The sequence below is a fragment of the Capricornis sumatraensis genome, chromosome 3 (genome assembly GCF_032405125.1).
Source record: "Capricornis sumatraensis isolate serow.1 chromosome 3, serow.2, whole genome shotgun sequence".
NCBI classification, from domain to species: Eukaryota; Metazoa; Chordata; class Mammalia; order Artiodactyla; family Bovidae; genus Capricornis; species Capricornis sumatraensis.
In genome coordinates, this window is record NC_091071.1 from 14,133,789 (window position 1) to 14,157,885 (window position 24,097).

Genomic DNA, 24,097 nt, shown 5'->3' on the forward strand with positions numbered 1-24,097 from the left:
GGAGGCTTCTGCCAATCCTTGGTCTAAATAAAAGTGTGGGAGGGGAAGAGGGTCAGCAAGGCATCATATTTTTTAATATATGAACACAACAAAAGAGGGAGCCCTGCGAGGTTAGGAAAACCATCCTGAACCACACAACTCCTTCTAAAAGTTCCAGGAAACTAATTTCATATAAAAATAAACGGGAGAAAATTACTAAGGTCAAATCTCATTCAAAGTTATTATTTAAAAAAAGGCAAAAGTATAACACTTCTATGAGACCACACCAGAAATACATGCATACAAAATAGCTCTAATTACAATCAACAATCAGCTAAATATTAATAAAAAAATTATATATGATATGAAAAGAACCATGGTAAATGAAATTAGAAAAACTCATAAGAGTTTGCCTTTACTCAAAGAAACACTTAGAAGTAAAAGGGGAAAAGATTAAGACTAAATTAGAAGAAACACAAGATCAAATAAATGCAATTTTAAAATATCTTTAGGAAAACAGGAGGAAAATTTTTCAAGAAATCACAGAAGACAGTAAAATGATTTGAATGAAAATGACAATATGGCAGATTAGCACAGAATTGATGCAGAATATAGAAGTTTCTGAAGCAGAGAACTGAAGCAAGTGAACAAAATATTAAAAAATCAAGAAAATACACATTAAAAAATCAAGGTATACATATCTGGATATAAAATCAAGAAAATCTGTAAAAACTTCCAGGAATGTGCTCAAATTGAGGAAAAAATATCTAACACTATATACGCACCATGTATCCATGTATCTAAGAACACTTAACCAACCAATACCAAGACGCATTCTAGTAAATTCACCAGACTTTCAGGAGAGAAAAATCCTTTATGCATCGAGGGGGATGGAAAAAAGGCAAGTGGCTTATATGAGAAACAAAAGGAGGATATTGTCAGGCTTTTTAACACTAATGCTTGATGCCAGAAGAAAATAATAGAATAACTGAGTATCTTAAATCCAAAGGAAATAAAATGCTACTCAAAAGGCTTTGTATCCAGCAAAACTGACTTTCCTATATAAAAAAGCACATACTATTATCAACATGCAACAGCTCAGGGCGGGCCTTTTGGAAAATGGCAGATATGAGCCCAAATCTTGAGTTAGAATTTGGGTACTGGAAGAAGGGGTATAGTATTAGCAGATGGCATAGTGTAAATAAAAGCATAGAGATGGGGAAACAAAGAATATTTTCAAGGATTGTTCTTTTTTTCACTAACTTACTCATCCTTCAAGTCTAAACATTACTTTCTCAGAGAACCTTCCCTGATCCTACCAGACTAGGTCAGGTTCTCTGTTACCTGCTCTCTTAGCTCATTCTCGTTTCTAATTTGAGCCACTGCTATAACAAAATAATGAATTGTGAAACTGGTCATTTACCATCTCCTCCCCTAGAACATAAAGCTTTCTGAAGGCAGGGACTCAGGATGACAGAGTCACATCATAATCCCACTGCCCAGCCTGAAGCCCTGCGTCACAGTCACTCAAAAATGTGCTGAGTTAATGAATGGGTGGATCCACTTAGCTGGAATGGAGGGTTGTACACAAGACTACAAAAATTGGAAATTTTATTGGGAACCAGATTGTGAATGACCTAGAAAGCTACGGTTAAATGCTTAGATTTTTATTCTTCTTGCTTTTTAAATTTAAAAACAGTGATGATTTAGCAAAGAATATACTGGAGGATTAAGTCTCTCATCTCTCACTAGGGTATAAGCTCTTGAGAGCTGGTGTGCTCACAGAATGACTGATTAGGAAAACAATATCCATTATTTTATAAACGAGCCTTCAATAAATGGCAAGTTCTCTGAGGTGGTAGTGTGTACCTTTTAAGCAAAAAGAGGCAAGGCAATTACTGGGTTGGCCAAAGAGTTCATTCCATAACGTCTTGTGGAAGGACCCGAATGAATTTTTTGGCCAAGCCAATATCTCGCTAAACACTCTGTGAGTCGACTTCATCTTTCAAGGGCTCAGTAGCACTTTCTTAAAAGATCAACTTCCCTCAGTGCTGTGTCTCCCCGAGTGACTGGACTGGGTGTCAGTCTCTATGTTTTGGGACATAATTTAATTATGGACTATACCTTCAATAACTTTCAGAGGCCAAGGACAACATGCAAATAAGCACAATTTTTTTTTTTTCTTTTTAAAGAATAAAACAGCCACCCAGTCAAAAACTGAAGCCACACAGAAGGATATAAAGTGAAAAGCAAAGTCTCACAGACTCCCAGCTCTCCTTCCCAGATGACCCTGGTTAAGTTTCTTCTGTAAATTTTTATTTCTAAAATGTTGTTATTAATGCAATAGGAATATTACACAGTCCATATTTCTTATGAAGGATCACTCTTCTAGATCCTGTTTGACTTAATCAGAGGCTAAATTCAGGTCCCAAATAAAGAAACTTAAAATTTTCTTAAAATCTAACACAAAACTTACATCTAAATAGACGCAAGAAAAAAAATTAGTATGTATGCATTAGTTTTTAAGTCATTTCATTTTATTTTTTACTACCCATGGTAAAATAAACTCTTCTAAGATTTTTTAAAATAGTGTTTAAGTTGGTAGTCATCTGGAAACCATTTATTAACTAATTAAACCCTAAATCCATGAAGAAAAAGTATCAAATGCACTCAAGGTCAAAATGAAACAAGGACATAAGCACCTGTATGCCGTGACAAATCAACAGCTCCTGGTAAAATTCCTGATACTCAAGAGAGATTTAAAAATAAATGTCCTGTTAATTTCAATGTTGCCTGTAAGCAGATCTCAACTGATCCTTAAATGATAAGGTTAAGGTAAACATAACTGCCTACTGTGGGGGGCTGAAATAACCTGGGACTTGTAAGAGGTGGGAAGTAATCCAATTAACAGAAGCACTGAAAATATGTGATCTTACAACAAAATGAGCACCAATTTGAAAAATGTCTATGGGCATTTTCTTCTCCAAATAGAGAGCAGACTGAATACAGGGTATTAATTTTTAACAATACTCCTAGGATCTAAGGCAACCATGTGTCTGGGGCTACTAAATTCTCCAAAGTCGAAATATTAACAAATTCCTTGCATGGTAATTATTCTAATATTTTCAATTAAAAAAACTAACGCAACAGTTAACAAATTCAAACTCTTATTAATCAGCCTCTAGTTCTTCACACTCCATCCACAAAAAGAGCTATGTAATTGCGCTGTCTTTATTTAGGGTTTCTTTTGTTTGGGGGAGGGGGTGGTGCCCCAGCTTGCAGCACGTGGGATCTTACTACGGACGAAACCGACACCCCCTGCAATGAAAGCACTGAAGCTTAACCACTGGACCGCCAGAGAACTGCCCTTTCTCAAAGATGCAAACCATTTGCCCCCTGTACAAATAAGGCTCACCTGGCTGCAACAGGCTGCGCCTGTCGCAAGGCAGAAAACTGAAGGTGTTCAGAAAGGCAGGTGACACGCAGTCATTCAGTCAGCTGCTGCTAAGTCGCTTCAGTCGTGTCCGACTCTGTGCGACCCCACAGACAGCAGCCCACCAAGCTCCTCCGTCCCTGGGATTCTCCAGGCAAGAACACTGGAGTGCCTCTTTTCAACTGCAGTGAGCTGGTGTCCTACCACTGAAGACTAACTAGGGAAACCGCTGAACAAAGCCCATGCCAGCAGAGGAAAGGGGCCTCCAGACCTGATGAAGAGTGGTCCAGCCCGTTCTTTTATTCAGTTATTTTTAAAATATTTATTTGGACACGGTAATATTTGATCTTCATTGTAGCATGCAGGAATCTTTTTTTTTCCTTCTGAGTTGCAGCATGTGGGATCTAGTTCCCTGACCAGGGATGGAACCTGGGTCCCATACATTGGGAATGTGGAGTCTTAAGCCACTGGACCGCCAAGTTCCTAGGCCAATCTTTTCTTATGTCTATTGTTCTCAAGGAAAAGATTCCTCTACGGTGAGCCAAGCTCAGTGGCTCATTTTAACTTAGAGCAACTATTTGCTGCTTCACGAGTTTTCAGCCATCTAACAGGATTCTCCTAAGTCGGCTCTCATTCCAGCAGTGGTCTGCATCCCTGCTTGGGAAGCTCCAAGGGAAGCAGATGAAATTAATTAGGATACAGCCCATCAAAGCCAAGGCAAGTATTTTACCAGCTGTGTACAGAGACCTTCCCACAACCATGGCAAAGGCCACAGAAGAAATATTTTCACCACTAAGAGCTCCCCAGTCACTGTCCTTTTTGACTCTCTCCTCCTCTCTTCAGCTCTCTGCCCTGACAAGCTCAGCCAGTCCACCATGTTTGTTCTCACAGAGGCACAAGGATTTCTTTTAAGATTATTTCTGTGGTTTACCCAACTAGCCGGGAAATCAGGCCTGTTGGGATAGAAGGTAAAATCAAATAAACAATCCTCTGACTGTGTGGGAAACGGCTGCTGGGCCTTCAACTTGAGGAGACACTCGGGCCAGCTGTGCTCTTCTACGCAGGGTCCTCCTCGTCCATCGCCACGTCGTCGCTGGCACTCTGCTGCTGCTCAGCCTCTGGCCCCGTGGGGAGGATGCTTGTGACAGTGTGCAGCAGAGCCTCGATCTGCTCCTCTGTCAGCCGTTCCTCACTCTCCTCCACCATCTGCAGAAGGAAAGAAAACCCTCCAGGACTTACAAGGAGCCTCACAGACTGGGCCCACCCCCATCTTCCCCTCCCCATGTTGTTCCTGGTCTCGGCCCAGCCCCTCAGCACAGAGCTCAGGGTCTGGCTCCTGAGCTGCCCTGGGTCTCCAGGCCCTTTCCGCCGCAACTCCCCAGGAGGGAGAAGCCTGCTCAAATTCCAGGGTAAGCCGATGTGGCTGCTCCACACGAGTCAGTGAAAACAGCAAGCTGCAGGTTAGCATTTTTTCTTAAAGAAAAAGCAAACCCTATCAGTTCTCTACCGATCCACATACACACAAAAATACACTGCATATACAAAGAAAACTCACCTGAGTAAAATGGCGTTTTATATACGCTTTAGTGTATCACAACCAGCACATCCGTTACCTTATGTACTGTATCAGCAGCTCAGTTGATGACTGCCCACTATGTGTCAAATGGTTTGTTTATTTTTTCTAATCCTTACTACGATCCCTACCGACAACAGCTCCTGGGCCTGGCACTGCGTCTTGCACTTCACACCCATTTTCTCTTTTAAACCACAAGCTCAGCAAAGGGCAGATCTAGAGTCCCAAGCCAGACCTGTCCATCCCTGACTCCTACAATCTAACACATGCCATGGGCCACTGTCATCTCCTGGGGATGCAGCACAGGAGCCTGAGGAGTGACGGCTGGGAAACAGCCTCCCACCGCCCCATCCAAGATCCACTTAGAGCCCCGTTTCGGAAATGGTCCTGGACATCTGAACACACAGATGAGATCCACACTTTCAAGCCTAACCGCTAATCCTCAGTGTTAATAAACACAAACACAATGTCATCAACCATCCTGTAAAAGCATCATGCAAGCAGTCCAGTTATTTAACCACGCTCACTTGCAGGCATTATCATCTGTCAAAACAGCTTTCTCAACTAAAGGTGTCCAGGGTCCTGTCCTATGGCATTTCCCAGTAACAGTTTCTGAAATCTGGCAACTAAGACCAAAAGGAGTTCCAGAAAGAAATCCTGGCAGATTTAAGTACAGCATGATGACAAGCTAGGCTTACAATCCTCAAAGGGACTTCAGTCTGACTGCCTAGCTGCACAAACAACAGTGCAGAAGTTAAAGAAGCCAGGTGACATGCCCAAGATCAAAGTTCTGGCGAACCACTAGCCTCTTCATTCACCTCAGTCCAAAAATGTTTCCACAAGTAGAGAGTAACACTGGGTGTTCTAGAATAAAGATTCAGAGTGAGGAAAAAAAAAGATCCACAGTGACCCAATGGAGCTACTTCCCATTATGATGCAAAGTAAAACAACCACGCTTTATAAAGATTCAAAGGCTCCATGTAACTTTTCTACTGAAAAAGAAAAAATCCTCAAAAGCCCACTTTAAAAATCAGCCATGTAAAATTACAGTCTGTAAAAGGAAATATTCTAACATGTACTGCCTCCAAAGAATGAAGGGGGAGAAAGGAGAGATACACCTGATTTGATAATTTAATCTTGAGGGAAAAATGACCTCCATTTGGGAGAACAATGTCTCCCAGCTTATGAATAACTGGCACACACAGTTGCTGATGAACCGTTTCCTGCTGCAGGTGAAGAATGTGAAAGAGACTGTTGTGAGACCAGTGACAACCTCCTATCATTATCAGCGCTCCTTCTCACAATCACTGCACCAGAGCTTCTCAAGGCCGCTGTACGTAAAGCAAGGACAATCAACAGATGAGTACAAGGAGGCTCAGCACCACAAGGAAAACTGATCTGATCTCACAGCAAGCAGGGCAAGGTCTCTTGAGACTTGGAATCCCAGCTCCTCCTAGAACTCCGTGGCCTCCAGGAGGAGGTTTCTATCAACTCCTCTCTTGGAGACACTGGACGGTACACCAGAGTCCACTGACTTGAAACAGTTCGGTTATATGAGCTCTGAGGAGTCTTTTTAGAAAACCAAACAGGGAGGATTTCCACAGGCCACGTTCCTGCATCCAGTCTCTGGGTCTGACAGATCTGGTTTCAGTTAGGTGTGTTCTTGGCAATAGGGCTGACAAGCTTTACTAACTTTTGGCCAAATGTGCCAACAGCAGATGCTTTTATTAGCAAACAACCCTCAGGAACAATTATAGTCAGGAAATTTTCTTTCCCAGTCACAGAAGAAAATATGAGCTGTATTAAGCAAGATGAAATATACACAAAAAAGAAACTTGCAGAAACAAAAAACTTACTAACCCCTCTTGGATCGCTAAAAAATAATAACACTACTCTTCAACTTTTCTCTCCAACACAGAAGTAACAGAGCTCAAATAAAGAAACGCAAAGCGGTGTCTCAACATTCCAAAATATCAAAGGGTTCAAGTTGTTCAGAATATAAGGGCAAATGAAACGTAAAAAAAAAAAGTATTTGAGGGGAGTCAACATAAACAATAAATTTTTTATCATACGTGAAGATTATATTAGTTACCAGGGGCTGTCAGACTGGGCTGCTCTACTCCAAAAATGTTTCTCACTTAGTCTAAGTTGCCAAGCCTAACCTCCTACTCTGCTCAAAACAACTAAAAATCTAACAACAACAGGCACTTCTAGCTATTTGACCCAGAACACTTCACTTTACCTCTATAAATTTCAATTTTCTCTACAGTAAAATTAAAGTAATGCCTATAATAAGGACCAAAAAAGGACATACATTTCAGTGTTTTATAAAGCAGGAAACTATATGATTCAAGCCTTTTTATAATCACTAAATTACAACAGGCACTGATGGTAGCGCCGATTAGGACCGTGGCCTGTGAGGTCCGGGAGTTCCCAGTTCTGTCGTCAGGCCAGAGGTACCCAACGGTCCCAAATGAAGACACAAAAGGGCATGGCAGAAGTCTCAGAGCTGGTGGCCTCCCCATCTCCTCACACAGCAGGCAGTCAGCTGTGGAGCTGAGGATCACAACAAACCATGGCTGAAGGATTAACCAGGATAATCGAAAAAGAGAAGTTTTTTGGCCTCCAACACTGAATCCTAATGGATGCTGGATGTTGGGATTACTTCTGGACCTAGGGAAAACACATGGCTGTAAAGCTAACATGGGGAAATTCTCAAGTTCTCTGCACCTTCCTATCTAGGGAAAACCTCATTTCTTATCCCTTTCTGGTGAGAAGAGACACTGCTACACACCTTGGCAAATGACTTGCGACCCTTTATGGCCAGATCCCTGGCTGGGAAAAATCTGTCCCCAAAATGCTGGGAAACAACATAGACAGCTTTTAACAAGGTCTATCTACCTGCGGAAAGAAGAGGATAAACACAGTCTGAGGAGATGTCAGAGACCTTTCTCCTCACCATGCAGCAGCACAGGGCTTCTGAATCAGACAGACCACTCGGGCACTCACTAGCCGAGACTACGGTGAGGGCATTAAAGGTGATACACACAGTCTCTGGCACTGAGTCTGGCATATAGCAGGCCATCTTAATAGCAGCTAATCCTACCAAGTACTGAGAGCCTTCTGCAGGCTCCAGGATGAGGTCACGCTAATCCTCCTCATCTCTTCTCTCCATCTGTCATTAAGCCATGAATAACATATGTTGCTGATTAAAGTTGGAGGAGACATGACATGTGATCTTTAACCCAGAGGGATGGGGATTATTTTCTTGCTGTTCTGTTTTTTTCTCTTTTCTAAGCTGAATTTCCCATATAGTCGAGAGCATCAGAAGAATTGAGGGTATTAGGAAAAAAAAAAGTATCTCTATTTAGCCTGAAGAGCAGTTCCCCCTAAAAGGCACCCTTTATGGAAGGAATTCTTCTAATTTAATTTTGGGTGCATTTTAAAGGGTAGAAACAAAATGCTGAGAGGACAATAAAACTTTTACTCAAAAAGTAAATATCCCAGGACTCAAAAATGGTTTGGTTTTGTTCTTTTTAAGCAACTCTTAAATATCAGAGGTATTTTCTTCCACGTTTTTCTAAAGGAAATTTGACAAAGAGCTAAATACTTCTAAAAGTGACTTTTAAAACTGCTTTATTTTCATTTTATTAATTCTCCAGCCAAAGTTTTTTACTCGCAATTGAATGGCCTGCCTAATATTTAAGAGCTTAACAGTGGTCTCCGCCCGGGACACGGAAGGAAAGCGCACCACACAGAAGGACCGCAACGGCTCAGCCTGCAATCCTGGGCCACCTCACAGTCTCCTCACAGCACCTCTGCCGTCTGCTCTGGCTTGTGTGCGTGTGTGTGTGTGCACACGCACGCTCAGTCACTCAGTGGCGTCTCATTCTTTGAGACCCCATGGACTGTAGCCCGCCAGGCTCCTCTTTCCATGGGATTTTTCAGGCAAGAATAATGGAGTGGGTTTCCATTTCCTCCTTCAGGGTATCTTCCTGACCCAGGGATCAAACCCACATCTCTTGCGTCTCCTGCACTGGCAGGCAGCTTGACCACTGAGCCACCTGGGAAGCCCTACTCTGGCTTCCCCAATCCTAAAACTTAGTGCTGTGCTTGCAATTTAGACTAAGTATTGAGTTTCCACTGAATGGTTACATGCAAAGGGAAACTAGATGATCAAATGTGTGGTTTTAGAAAGCAAACTATGATTGTGGTATGGAAGACGGGCAGGCAGGGGCTGGACTGGAGGTAGGAAAACAGTGAGAGGACGACTGAAAGAGCTGAGCAGAGAAATAACGACAGGAATTACTGCGGTGCAGCAAGGGGAGAAGAAAGAGCAAGAGGCAGGAGAAGGGAGAGAAGCCAGCGCTGACTGACCAGGAGCTAAAGGGAAACGAATGACTTCCACGAGTCTAGCTTGGGACACTGGGCCAGGAGGGTGAGAGCGTGAGCCTGCGGTCAAGTGCACACACGCTCCATTCATCGAGAGAAGAAATACAGGAAGAGGAGGTCAAAAGTGTGTGTGGGGCGGGGGTGGCGAGGGGGGAGGATAAACTCCACCAGAGCCATGCCGAATCTAACCCTACAGAGAAGCAATGGCCAGAACGGCGCTGGACATGGAGGAGACAAAGAGCTGCCAAGTCAATCCCCAAGTCCTACAGAAGGAATGACACTTCTCCAGTCTTTCCTTTTCCCTAAGTCCACAGTAACTAGGATCAAATTGTTGAGGTTTCCTTTCACTTATAAAATGGATGCTCTAGCAGTCTTTTCAAGTAATGACAGTTTCTGGCTTGTCTGAGGTCAGCCTTTAGAACCCATTTTACATCTCAGACCCAGAAACTAACCCGTCCAAGTTCAACCCTCCTTCACTCACCAGCTGGATCTCAACAGCAGTCACAGGCCTGTGATTCAGCAGCTGAAGCTTTTCAGCTCTGTCAAAAGAAAAGTACAGAGCCTTCAAAACTCTTATACTCCTAAGGATTTTGAGTCTTCACCAAGCAGTTTAGAGAACACTTTGTCAGATAACACATGGAAGAACCACTTGGAACATGGCCCTCAGTTTCTTCAACTGTAAAATGAAAGAATGAGAATAGAAGAGCCCTCGATCAGTGACCCTTACTCAAGGGCACAAACATGGATTAGAATCCTAAAGGGTCCAGAGGCTTGGGTTATAAGAAATGTAACAGACAGGACAGCTGCAGTTTTAATAAATTATATCTGGGAAATCTTAATTCAAATTACAGAAAGTAATGATTTACAAAATCATCTTGGTTGTTCATCACTTACAAATGGTTGAAAAATCCTTTTTGAGGTTAAGACTAAATGTTACTCAGACTTGACCTGTTATCTTAGTAAACAAAACCAAAGACTCCACGGAGGTTAATATGTGGTAGCATAAGACAAAGTTTTCTGCCCTCAAAGAGCTTATAATCCAGTTGGGAAAAGAAGACTAATAAAAGCAAATTTTAACAAAAGATTCACAATGAAGACACCAGTTATCTACCACAAGACAAAATATAGCTCATCGCTGCAGGGGTGGTTGAAATGCATGTACTCTCAAAGATGACAGAACTTGTGGGATGTAGGCTCAAGAGGGAGGGAGACGTGTATACCTATGGCTGATCCACGCTGATGTACTGCAGAAACCAACACAACATTGTAATTATCTGTTAACTAAAAATAATTTTTTTAGAAAAGGCAGGACTTGAAAAAAAGTGGCTTCAATGTTTGCCACCCCTGTGCAGGTGACAATTTCTATATTCCTCTCTCTGACTCTGGAGCTCTACAGCTTCCTCTTCTGAATTCAATTCAATAAACATATTCTGGAATAAAGTGATGAATAAGCCACAATTCCCAGAGCCAGGCATCTGGGGAAGCAGTAGTTACCCAGTTCTCCCTAAGCCTTGGTTTCATCATCTGTCAAACAGGAATGACTACAGTACTTACCTGTCTCATGAGAAGGTTACACGGGACAAAAATTTTACCATTTAGAGCGAGAGTGGCAACCACTTGTTGCTTACTTTCCATATGGCAAGCACATTTAACCCTCAGACTTGACGCTGAGACGGTAAAGAAATAATTTGTCCATGGCTACACAGCTAGTGAATGGCAGAGCTGAGACTCCGCTATCCAAGCTTATGTCTGAACTATCTGCTTCTAAAAGTATTCAGTGTTCATAAAGATGGCTCACACAGTCATGTCCCCATAAACGACAGTCAGGATTAAGGCAGTGCAGTCAAGTTCTACCCCTCATTAAGCCCCCAAACATGTACTCTAGCCTTGAAGGAGGGCATGGCAGCCCACTCTAGTATTCTTGTCCAGAGAATCCCATGGACAGAGGATCCTGGTGGGCTACAGTCCCTGGGATTGCAAGAGTCGGACATGACAATGCTCTTTCCTTCTTTTTCAGAGAGGAGAAGACTCTTGCACTGGGCCCTTAAGGATTTTCTAGGCGAAAAGGATAAGAGGAATGGGCAGTAAGGGCAGGAATAGCACATCTAAACATCCAGAACGAACATTCATGGAGTTTTAGGAAATGGCTGCAAGAGAGGCTGTGGGGCTCGAGGTTGAAAGAGTCAGCTGGGACAAGACCACAAAGGGCCTGCACTACCAAGGGGTTACTCTAGAGACACTGGAGAGCAACCGAGGAAAGGAGGGGACTTGCTGGGCCTGGAGAGCCTGGGAAAATGGAGGCAGAGACACTGTATAACACTCCCGGATGACAGAAAACAAAGCTGTGTACTTAGGTGGCGGCGGCAACAGGAGGGATGGCAACCAGAGTCTTGACCTGCTCCTGGTCGCCCTCAGGTACAGTCAACAGGCCCTGACAACCGCCACGGCTGGGGATGTGGCGGGTGAAAGACAGGGGAGAGCTAAGGTTTACTGTCAGGTATTTAGCCTGTTTGGAAATAATGTATGAACTGAAATCTGAATTTGAGTTTGTGGTACTTTTGGACCCACGATGAAGAACTCACCCAACAGTTTCTCTAGTCTTAGTTTGAGTTTGGTTTAGAATTAGAGAAAAAGATCAGAGCCGGCTTTATTATGAAGGAGTATGCAAAACCAGGAGAGTGGATATCAGTCCAGAGGCCAGCTGCAGAGGAAATGAAGACCCACGGCAGACACCGTCAAGCACCTCTACTCACGGGGCTGGGAGAACAGGCCGCAAAAGAGAAAGGCAAAGTTCAGGACAGAGGGTATCATCAATAGTGTCAAACGCTGAAGAGAGGACAGTAGGTTGACGGCAGAGAAGTCACTGGATTTGCCAAAATGGAGGGCACCGGCGGCCTGGCAGGTAGTTCACTATCGCGGAACAATAGTGAAGGCGACAACTGGACTGTGACGACTGGGGAGTAACGGTGGAGGAAGCTCCTTTTTCTTTGTAAAGCAATTGTCATCACTTTATCCAAATCTTCCAGTCTTTGGCCTATACTTTTAGGATAAAAGCCCCACAAGACGTGCACCTCTGGTGCAGCTAGACATGCAGCACAAGCTCCACAGCAGCCAAACACAACAGGTAGAGAGTGCAAAGCTTAGGGGAACTGAAGTTACAAGGCGAAGCAAAATCCAATTTTGGAAAACAAAAATTAAAAGATTAAGGATCCCAAAATATTCTTAGCCCTAATGAGCTTTTACTGGACTCAAGTCATTTTGGAGGGAGGCATTCACAATATGACCCCATTAACCCAGCTTAGGAATTCTTGGGAGCCATGAGCAGCCGCACCAGGCACTCCAACAATAAATGGTAATCAGTTTGTGATTTGAAAACTCTAAAAATTTGGCTCTAAATTAATTGCGCTCTAAAGTCACCAGGCTTTTGAAAGGCACCCTCCGTGTTGCCCTCATATTTTAAACTGTTTTCAGTATGGTTTATGTTGATATGCTTTGATACCAGACAAAGGTCAGTTTTTCTGGCACCAAAGCAAATCTGGGTTTGGTTCAGGTATATGGAGAGAGTCTCTGAAGAGGGTCCAAAGGCACTCTCCACATCTGTCTAAGGAGATCCAAAGCAGAAGTAGTGGAGTCGGTGCTCAGGGCACAGAGCGGGTCTCAGAGGATCCTTGTGAAAGACTAGGTAAAAGATGACAAAAAGAACTTCCCTGGCAGTCCAGTGGTTAAAAACCTGCCCAGTCAATGAGGGGTACACAGGTTCAAGCCCTGGTCTAGAAAGATTCCATGTGACGCAGGGCAACTAAGCCTGTGCTCTGCGAAATGAGAAGCCCAAGCACCTAGAGCAGAACCCCACTCACCACAACTAGAGACAGCCCGTGTGCAGCAACGAAGACCCCGTGAAGCCAGAAATAAATAAGTTTTAAGAAATGACAAGGCGGGAGAAGTGCAAGGAGAGAAGGAAATGGGTCTGACTGCTTTCTGTCCTGCACCATAGAGTCAATGGAGACTGCTGGGAGGGAACATTAGACTCGGGTGAAGGGTGGGATTAGAGCAAAGGGTGGAAAGGAAAAGGCAGACAACCAGTATGTTTCATTCATAACAAGCAACATAAATAAAAATAAATCAAAGACTTACAGGAGATTAATCAGAAAAATCTGGTGACTCTAATTAGAAGATCGAAGTCCTCTGCAAACCTAATGTCATGTGTTATGACTAAAAGCAAAGACCAGTATGGTACAGTATTACTCCAGAGGAACTAAAGGAAGATCCTGAGGGCTGCTTCAGCCACATTCATTTTATGAACAAGTACCTCCTTCACATCAACCTTCAGGGAGGTGCTGCCACCACAACATACACGGTTCCTTATTCAGTTTGAAAAGTGACTTAAAGTTTGGGCCCCAGAAAGATACCCCAACAACACGTGTCTAAACTACAACTGCAGGTTAACATGACTAAAGAAGTTATAAGAAGCTATGTGATGCCTTTGCTGGCACAGAGGTGGCCTTGGTTCCTCACCAGATGGTGGAACCACCCTCTGAGCCACCCATGGAGAAACTTCCATTCTGCTGAATTACAAGAACCCAGGCTCCCTTCAGGACTGCAAGCTGAGCAGCACGGGGTGGACTCTCTGGCAGTGGAGGAGGAACGTTGCCAGCAGTAGCCTCAGTATCGAATCTGGCACCTGAATGATACCCTCCTCTCACCGGCACTAAGCCATGGGACTATGGAACCTAAAGGGCCAACAGTCACAGACTAGGCCAGACAGATACCACGAGGTGCCAGGAAAAACAGCGGACACAGCGGGGACTGTGCAGCCCCTGGTGCATAAAGGTCAGAGGACAGACCTCGCAGCAGGCAGGTCAGGCAGTCAGACCAACCAAGCAAGTTCTCTGCTGTGTACCCCAGGAGCTGAGCCCAGCTGAAGTCACAGGACCACATGTACTGCAGGCTCCATTTTGGGGGATGGGGGTTCCAAACATTCCCCCCTTGACTTCAGAGGCTCATTTTTACCGTCTCTACTTTCTCTCCTTCATTTAATTCACTGCACTTTAGCTCCTGCCCCAAATGATCACCAGAACTGTTCTCATTTAGGGGCCCAGAGTGCTCCACACTGATCACTCTGGAGGGCTTCTCTGCCCTGTCCTTCCCTGTCTCTGCGGTAGCCAACACTGCTGGTCACTCCCTCCTTAAAACTATCTGCCCTTGCAGCTTCCACACACCATTCTTCCCTGATTCACCTATCTTTCTATTCCCTCATCTCTTTACAAGTGGAAGGTTTCCTATTCCACTTGCCTCTGTGGCATTCCCATGGTGCCATCTTTCATCTTTACTGAGTTCTTCATCCAAACCTCACAATCTCATCTGCCATTACAGGTTAGAACAAAGAAATTCATGTCTTCATGTAGTGAGCTGATCTCCAGACCTCTGTAACCAACTGCCACCTAAACACCCCAGACAAACCTCAAACTCAACCTATCCCAAAGCAATCTGACTACCTTTCCCAATAAACCAGTTCCTCTCTCCGTACTTCTCATCTTGGTGAAGAGCCAAATACACAGGCCAGAATCATCCCCAACTCTTCCCTCTCACCCACTGCCCATATTAAGACACCAAGAATTACTGATTCTATTTCTTTCAAGGTATCTGTCCCCAGCCCCCATCCTCACCATTTCTACAGCCACTTCAATTCTTGGCTAAAGGGCAAAGGCCTCTGTCCTCAAGTGTCTGCCACTTTTTCAGTCTACCTTCATTCTTACAAACAAAGTACCCTTTAAAAGATAAAAATCTGGTCATCTCATTATCCTGCTTCTAATCTTCCCACTGTCCGCACAGTTTTTAAACTTTCTTAGTTCAACCTTCAGAACCCACTGACATCTCCTGTTTGTCAGTCTCTCTAGGTTCAAATGCCTTCATGTCCCCTAAGCACTCATAACTGCAAATATTACACAGGAAGTACTTCCTGATTACAGGCTCCAGCATATCATGTTCCCTCTGCTTAGAAAGCATGTGCTCACTTATATCTGGCTATTACCTTATATGAAAACCCAGTGTCACCTCCCACAGGCAAAATGATACACTCGAATTCTGACACTTCAGTGTCTCTCTGCTATGTCCCAACTGCCATAGCACTTACACTGTAGCTATTCATCTTTGTATCCCTACTAAGACAAACCTAGCATGAGACAAACATGAGTTGAAAACAAAGAGCTAGATTAGCAATGACTTGCAGGAGACGTTCCAGAGAGAGACAACTGTTCACACAGCGGGGAGACAAGGGGCGAGATTCCAGGCTCTCTAAGCAGAGTAACCACATTCCAGATGTTAGTGAAACCTGCACCCATCTATCTACCCTGAGCTTTGCTGCCTCCAGATTACTCTTGGACTTTGACACCTAAAGTCAAATAAAACATGGTTCCTATCAAACTCTCAAGAACTTCAGCAGTGGAGGTTTTTAAGCAAATTAATGGAGCCCCAGTTTGTAGTACTAGAACCAGGTCACTAAGGGGCTATTATCTTGAATCTCCTCTTCCTGAAAAAAGGATAAGAGAAAAACTCTAGCGGGGGATATTCAGAAAAAAGAATTAAAGAGCATTTCAGCAGTTTCTGTTACACACGTGATTCCTGTCTTAAAATGCACTGGCTAGCACAAGTGATCCAGGTCTTGACAGCATGTGGCAAGCAGCCCCCTGAGTCATAAGGCACTGAGGCCAGATGAATTCCAATGGGCTGTAGATAGTTTGCCTGCTTCCAGAGGAGCCAGACCCAGCTACAGTGAAAGGAGCCTGCAGCCCCCTCTACTGGTTGTTTTCAGAACAACACTGCCTGGAGCTTTTGCAAGGGTGTTAGAGCCCTGGCATGTTCATGTGTCTCAGGAAACAACCTTCAATGAAGGCAATGGCACCCCACTCCAGTATTCTTGCCTGGAAAATCCCATGGATGGAGGAGCCTGGTGGGCTGCAGTCCATGGGGTCGCTAAGAGTTGGACACCACTGAGCGACTTCACTTTCACTTTTCACTTTTATGCATTGGAGAAGGAAATGGCAACCCACTCCAGTGTTCTTGTCTGGAGAATCCCAGGGACAGGGGAGCCTGGTGGGCTGTCGTCTATGGGGTCGCACAGAGTTGGACACGACTGAAGCGACTTAGCAGCAGCAGCAGGCTCTAAAGGGTCAAGAAAGTTTACAAATCCGGTGTTCATTCCCCCTTCCACCTTTTTTCTTTTCCCCTAAAGCTCATATGTGGGGAAAATCAGAGAGAGACTGTGCATGCCTAGGGAAAGGCGCACACTCAAGAAAAGACCTGAGAAGACCTTGAGTTCATACCTCAAGCTGATTCTCAGCACAGAAACAACCCACTACAGTACAAAAATAGTAAACAATAAACAAAAGTCAGAAAGCCTAAGGAAAAGGAAGAAAATCTGATTCTGAGCTACGATTTTATTAGATCAAATATCCAGTTTTCAACAAAGAACTCACAAGGTAAACAAAGAAACAGTTAAGTATAGCCCATGCAAATACATAAACAAATTAACAGTCTCTGAAAAAAACCCGATAGAAAGTCTACTAGACAAAGGCTTTAAAACAACCGTCTCAAAAATAAATAAAACATTAAAGATGCTCCAAGAATTAAAAGATGTGGAGAAAGTCAAGAAAACAATGCATAAACAAAATGGAAATATCAATAAAGAGACAGAAAGAAACAAAGAGAAATTCTGGAGCTGCAAAGCACAGTGACTAACATGAAAATGACTAGAGGGACTCAAAGGCAGATCTGAACAGGCCAAACAGTCAGTGAACTTGAACAGAAAAAAGGATTAAAGAGAAGTGAATAAAGCCTGGAACACCACGTGATGAACCAACATACACATTCTGAAAGTCCCAAAAGGGACCACGTGACCATCAAGAGCCGAACAGTTAAAGAAGGTACGGTGCGCGCGTGCGCACACACACGCACACACACGCACACACACGCACACACACACACACACACACAATATGGAATATTACTCAGCCATAAAAAAAGAATGAAATACCATTTGCAACAACATGAATGGACCTGGAGATTATCACACTAAGTAAGTCAAAGACAAATATATCACATGTGGAATCTTAAAAAAAAAAAAGGCCCCAAATAAACTTATTTACAAAACAGTAAAAGACTCAGACACAGAAGACAAACTTATGATTACCAAAGGAAGGGAGGGGTAAATTAGGAATTTGGGATTAAGAGATACACATTCACTATATATAAAACAAATAAACAACAAGGACCTCTTATACAGCACAGGGATCTATATTCAATATCTTGCAATAACCTATAATGAAAAAGAATCTAAAAAGAACATATATATATATATATATATGGATAACTCAATCAATATGCTGTACACCTAAAAGTTACACAACACTGTACATCAACCATACTTCAGTTTAAAACTTAGTCTTTAAAAAACAACAACAATAAAAACAAAGCCTTGGGAATATGTAGAAAAATTATCAGAGTTCTAACAGTTGCGTCTTTGGAGTTCTGGAATGAAAGGAGGAAGAGACTGGGACAGAAAAAAATGTTTAAAGAAATAATGGCCCAAAACTTCACAAACCAGAGTAAGAAATAAAAATTTACATAACCAAGAAGTTCAGCAAAGATAAACTTTAAAAAAAAATCATAAATCATTCAAAGACCAAATATAAAGAAAAGTATTGAAAGCAGTCACAGGACTTCTTTTTTAAACTAACATCTTTCAAGAGCTGAAAGAAAAGATCACTCAATCCCATGAAACTATCCTTCCAAAATGAAAGAATATATATAACACTCCCATTTGAACCAAAACTAAGAAAATTGCAGCCAGAAGGCCTGTTCTAAAAGAAGTGCTAGTAGAAGTTCTTTAGGCTGAAGTAAATGCTAAAAAGTAAACATGAACGGGAATGAATGATGAAAAGAAATAGTAAAATTCTAAGTAAATATAAAAGACTATTTTTGTCCTCTTAACGTTCTTTAAAATATGTACTGGTTCGGCCAAAAAGTTGGCTCAGGGTCTCCCATAACATCTTACGAAAAACTGGAACTAACTTTCTGGCCTACCCAACAGTGCTGGAGAGGATGTGAAGAAATAAGAACCCTTACATTGCCTGTGGGAATGTAAAATGGAGCAGCCACTAGTGAAAACAGTATGGTAGTTTCTCAAAAAAGGAAAAATAACAATTATCCTAAGATCTAGCAATTTGGCTTCTGGGTATACACTCAAAAGAACTGAATGCTGAATCTCCAAGAGGTATTTGTACACTTGTGTTCACAGCAGTACCATTATGCATCTCAGCCAAAAGGCAGACACCACCCAAATATATACATACACTAATGGATAAATGAATAAACAAAATGTCATACATACATAAGACGGAATAGTAAGCAGCCTTCAAAAGGAAGGAAAACCTGACACACACTACAACATTAATGAGCCCTGAAGACGTTATAAATGAAACAACCAGTCACAAAAGAACAAATACTGTGTAATTCTCCTATGAAGTACTTAAAGTAGCCAAAGTCAGAGATACAAAGCAGACTGGTGGTTAGCAGAGCGAGAAGGGAGGATGGGGAGTCACTGTTTAATGGGTATACAGGTTTAGTTTTGCATGATGAAAAACTATCCTTTGGATGGATGGCAGAGATGATTGTACAACTGACTCTATCTAATGCCACTAAACTGCACACTTACAAATGGTTAAAAATAGGGCTTCCCTGGTGGTCCAGTGGTTAAGAATCCACCTGCCGATGCAGAGGACATGGGTTTGATCCATGGAGCAGAAAGATCCCACATGTCTCAGGGCAACTAAGCACGTGTGCCACGATTACTGAGCCCATGCACCTAGAGCAACAAGAGAAGCCACCGCAATGAGAAGCCCACACCCCACAACTAGAAAGCAGGCCCCGCTCACTGCAACTCTAAAAAGCCTGTGCACAGCAACAAAGACCCCACATGGCCAAAAATAAACAAACAAATGTTTTTCAAAAACTGGTTAAAATAAAAATACCACAATATTAAAAAAATATTCAGATTTTGTAAAAAGACATATACTGTATGATTCTATTTATATGAGGTATTGCTGCTGCTACTGCTAAGTCGCTTCAGTCATGTCTGACTCTGTGCGATCCCAGAGACAGCAGCCCACTAGGCTCCCCCGTCCCTGGGATTCTCCAGGCAAGAACACTGGAGTGGGTTGCCATTTCCTTCTCCAATGCATGAAAGTGAAAGTGAAGTTGCTCAGTCGTGTCCTTCCAGGCTCCTCCATCCATGGGATTTTCCAGGCAAGAGTACTGGAGTGGGGTGCCATTGCCTTCTCCAAGAGTAGTCATATTCATACAAACAGAATGGTGGTGTCAGGGGCTAGGTTAAGTAGGAAATGGGGAGTTGTTTAATTGGTATAGTTTGTTTTACAAGATTAAAAAGTTCTGGATGTTGGCTGTACAACACTGTGAATACTAAATATAAATGAACTTTAGACTTAAAAGTGGTTGAAATGGTACATTTTATGTTACGCTTATCACAAAAGTAAAACTATACATAAACATACATAAATACATACAGGCACACATTTGAAAAAATTTGTCTTCATAGAGAAGAGAAGCAAGGGAGAAGGGCACTCGTTTCCTGACAACGCATCAGCTGTGTGCCTGAAACAATACCCAATGTTTCCTCCAAAAGAAAATTTCTGATTCTTCTGAATGAATGACAAATGCCTTTTTGGGATTTATCAGCTGTGTTATTAATTCTAAAAGACTGCTGCTGCTAAGTCGCTTCAGTTGTGTCCGACTCTGTGCGACCCCAGAGACGGCAGCCCACCAGGCTCCCCAATCCCTGGGATTCTCCAGGCAAGAACACTGGAGTGGGTTGCCATTTCCTTCTCCAATGCATAAAAGTGAAAAGTGAAAGTGAAGTCGCTCAATGGTGTCCAACCCTTAGCGACCCCATGGACTGCAGCCCACCAGGCTCCTCCGTCCATGGGATTTTCCAGGCAAGAGTACTAGACTGGGGTGCCATTGCCTTCTCCTAATTCTAAAAGACCAGGGCTAGTTTTTTCTCATGGAAACTCTTGCTCTAATTCTTAATGATGCTTTTAATTTCTACAAAATTAACCTATTCAGGAAAGTCATCAAGAAAGTCACTTGGGCACAAGAAGAGCAGACAGAATCTTATCAAGCCACTTTTGCCCCACAAACACAGATGTCAAATGACTTAATTCACCAACTTGATCAAAAGCTCGTAATTTGTAAATCCCATTTTTCATTTTTCAACCAATTTAGTCTAAATGTTGAGAAGAGGTTAAGGGACAGATTTGGGGGAGATTTTTTGAGATTAAAAAGACCACTGTGTTCTATTTCTGGCTCTAAAAAGATCCCAGGGTGTAAGTCTCAGTTGTCTCATATGCAATCCTAGGATCCTAATGTAAAAGCGTATTGATTATAATTCAAAACCCAACTAAATATAAATACACCGTTGCAAAGGATGACTTTTGCAAGCTATCATTTTCATTATGTGTCAGTCTTTTCCCACTTAAGATTATTTTTACTTACTTGGTCAACTTGTGGCTTTTCATTGCTGTCAGAAATTCTCTCACAATCTCAGGACTCTGGTGCCTGCATGGTGTTTTTGATATGTATTTTAATGTCTACGGAAAAAAAGGAAAAAGCAAGCATAAGACAAAGAGCTCTGAATGAACCACAGACGTTAAAGAGATGAACTATATAAAGTAAAAGAACATGACTGATAAATGATTCTAGGATTCTAAACACATAATTAAATGAACAAAATCAGATGGGAAGGAATGGTGACAAAAGTGTTAAATCCCTTATTTTCCTTAAAAGAGATTATGATGACTTAAGGCAAGTTTTTAATGTCTTTGAAAAGATAAATTAAAAGATAGTTAAATCCAAATCTTCGTAAGACAAAATGAAAACTGAAAGCAAATAAATAACAAGAAAAAATAAATTACAATGACAGATACAAAATCAAACATATAACAGTTTAAATGCTCTTTTTTAAGAACAAAGCATAGAATGGGAGAGAATGCAACAAACTATCAACTAGATATTAAGATTATAAATTACTTTTAATAACTTTCTTTATACATTTTGGTACTTTCTAAGTTTTCTACCATAAAAAAGTATCACTTATACTGTAATAAAGACTTTGTCTTTGCCAAAACAGATGATCTGGCCTTTGCCCTCTGCTTCCAGGAGGTAGTCTTCATACGCTTGGAGCGTTACACCTAATAGGAGTTATGTTTGTCTGGGAGCCTGACGTCCTATCAGATAGTCTTAATAAGACTGAGAGCAGGGGCTTTGGGTCATGCAGTATCAACCGACCTGGAGGCTGACATGAACTACACAGACAATCAATCATTCAATCATGCCTAGGTAATGGAGTCCCAATAAAAACTAGACACCAAAACTTGGTGGAGCTTCCTTGGTTGAAAATGTTCTGAGTGTATTAACACACACTGACTTCGAGAGAAGCATGTTCTAACTCCACATTAGAGAACAATGGAAGCTCTGCCTATGATATTTCTCCTGGCACCTGCCCCAACTGCTTCATCCCTAGGCCAATTTTAATCTGTATTTTTTTCCTTGTGATAACCTGTAATTGTGAATATAATGGCTTTCAGCAAGTTCTATGAGTACTTTCAGTGAATTATTGAATCTGAGGGTTCTCTTGGGGCGCTCTGACTTGCAATTGGTATTAGAAGTGAGGCAGGGTTTTGATTATTCCCTCCTCTAAATTTTGCAGTTGGCCAACACTTGCAATTGCCCAAACTCTTTCCACTTCTTTAAACAGAATAAAAACTGAGTTACAGTAAAACTACTCAAATCAGATAATGGATAGTCATGATTCGGTGTCCAGTCAGCAGCAAGATAAACCAACCCCTTTCAACAGTAGTTTGGATAGACCCTCTGGAAACCTAGACTTACTTCATATGTGATAGTATTCAAGTTCTGTTGCCCAGAACTGTGTTTATTCTTTCCACTTTCTTTACGCTGCTCTTTCAAATCAGTTAGTAACTGGAACACCTAGGAAGAGATATACAAAAAATTTTCATAAATAAATTTGAAAAATGTATCTATTCCAAGGTCAATGATCTTGAAAGATAAATAGAACATCTCTTTCTTCTCATAAACCCTCCCCCAAACTCTTGCATTAGAGCAAATGAATCCGGAAAGCATTTGACTTTTTAAAGACTTTTAAAGACTCTTTTATCTAAGTCAAACAGTATAAATTCACTGGTTTACATAAACTATTTCAAGTGTTTCCTATCAATATAAACCATAAAACTCTAAACAAAGTGGGTATAGTGGGAATGTACTTCAACACAGTAAAGGCCATACATGACAAGCCCAGAGCTAACATTGTACACAACAGTGCAAAGCTAAAAGCTTCTCCTCTAAGATCAGGAATAAGACAAGGATGCCCACTCTTGCCTCTTTTATTCAACTTAGTACTGGAAGACCTAGACATGGCAATCAGTCAAGATAAGAAATAAAAAGACATCCAAAGGGATGTAAAGAAGTAAAACTGTCACTATTTGCACATTACATGGTTTTATTTACAGAAACTCCTAAAGACGCCACAAAAAAACTGTTAGAACTAAGAAACGAATTCAGTAAAGTTGCAAGATATAATGCCAACATACAGAAATCTGCTGTGTTTCTATAATTTAAAAGAAAACACAATTCTAATCATTATAATTGCAACAAAAAAGACCTTGGAAAAAATTTAACCAATAAGGCAAAAGACCTGTCCAGTGGAAACTATAAGACATTGATGAAAGAAAAAGTCAAGACACAAGTAAATGCTCAAGGATTGGAAGAATATTGTTAACGTGTTTGTACTACCCAAAGCAAACCAGATTCAGTGTAATTCCTATCAAAATTCCAATTGCAATTTCACAGATAGAACAACCCTAAAACTTGTATGGACCACAAAAGACAGAGCGTGGTCCACTGGAGAAGGGAATGGCAAACCACTTCAGTATTCTTGCCTTGAGAACCCCATGAACAGTATGAAAAGGCAAAATGATAGGATACCAAAAGAGGAACTCCCCAGGTCAGTAGGTACCCCATATGCTACTAGAGATCAGTGGAGAAATAACTCCAGAAAGAATGAAGGGATGGAGCCAAAGCAAAAACAATACCCAGTTGTGGATGTGACTGGTGATAGAAGCAAGGTCCGATGCTGTAAAGAGCAATATTGCACAGGAACCTGGAATGTCAAGTCCATGAATCCAGGCAAATTGGAAGTGGTCAAACAAGAGATGGCAAGGGTGAATGTCGACATTCTAGGATCAGTGAACTAAAATGGACTGGAATGGGTGAATTTAACTCAGATGACCATTATATCTTACTACTGAGGGCAGGAATCCCTCAGAAGAAATGGAGTAGCCATCATGGTCAACAAAAGAGTCCGAAATGCAGTACTTGGATGCAATCTCAAAAACGACAGAATGATCTCTGTTCGTCTCCAAGGCAAACTATTCAATACCACAGTTATCCAAGTCTATGCCCCAACCAGTAACGCTGAAGAAGCTGAAGTTGAACGGTTCTATGAAGACCTACAAGACCTTTTTGAACTAACACCCAAAGAAGATGTCCTTTTCATTATAGGGGACTGGAATGCAAAAGTAGGAAGTCAAGAAACACCTGGACTAACAGGTAAATTTGGCCTTGGAATG

At 41.9% G+C, this 24,097-nt stretch overlaps 1 protein-coding gene across 1 annotated transcript in view; it reads right to left on the reverse strand.

Moving 5' to 3' along the window:
- Window positions 1–2,543: 2,543 nt before the first annotated feature.
- Window positions 2,544–24,097, reverse strand: part of CRCP (CGRP receptor component) — a 38,018-nt gene continuing 16,464 nt past the window's right edge. Inside the window, exons 3-6 of the mRNA XM_068968358.1 lie at window positions 22,341–22,439; window positions 20,946–21,040; window positions 9,859–9,916; window positions 2,544–4,618 (exon numbers count right to left, since the gene is read on the reverse strand). Coding sequence (XP_068824459.1) covers window positions 4,469–4,618; window positions 9,859–9,916; window positions 20,946–21,040; window positions 22,341–22,439 — 402 coding nt within the window. The 3' untranslated portion in view covers window positions 2,544–4,468. The remainder of the gene's footprint in view (window positions 4,619–9,858; window positions 9,917–20,945; window positions 21,041–22,340; window positions 22,440–24,097) is intronic.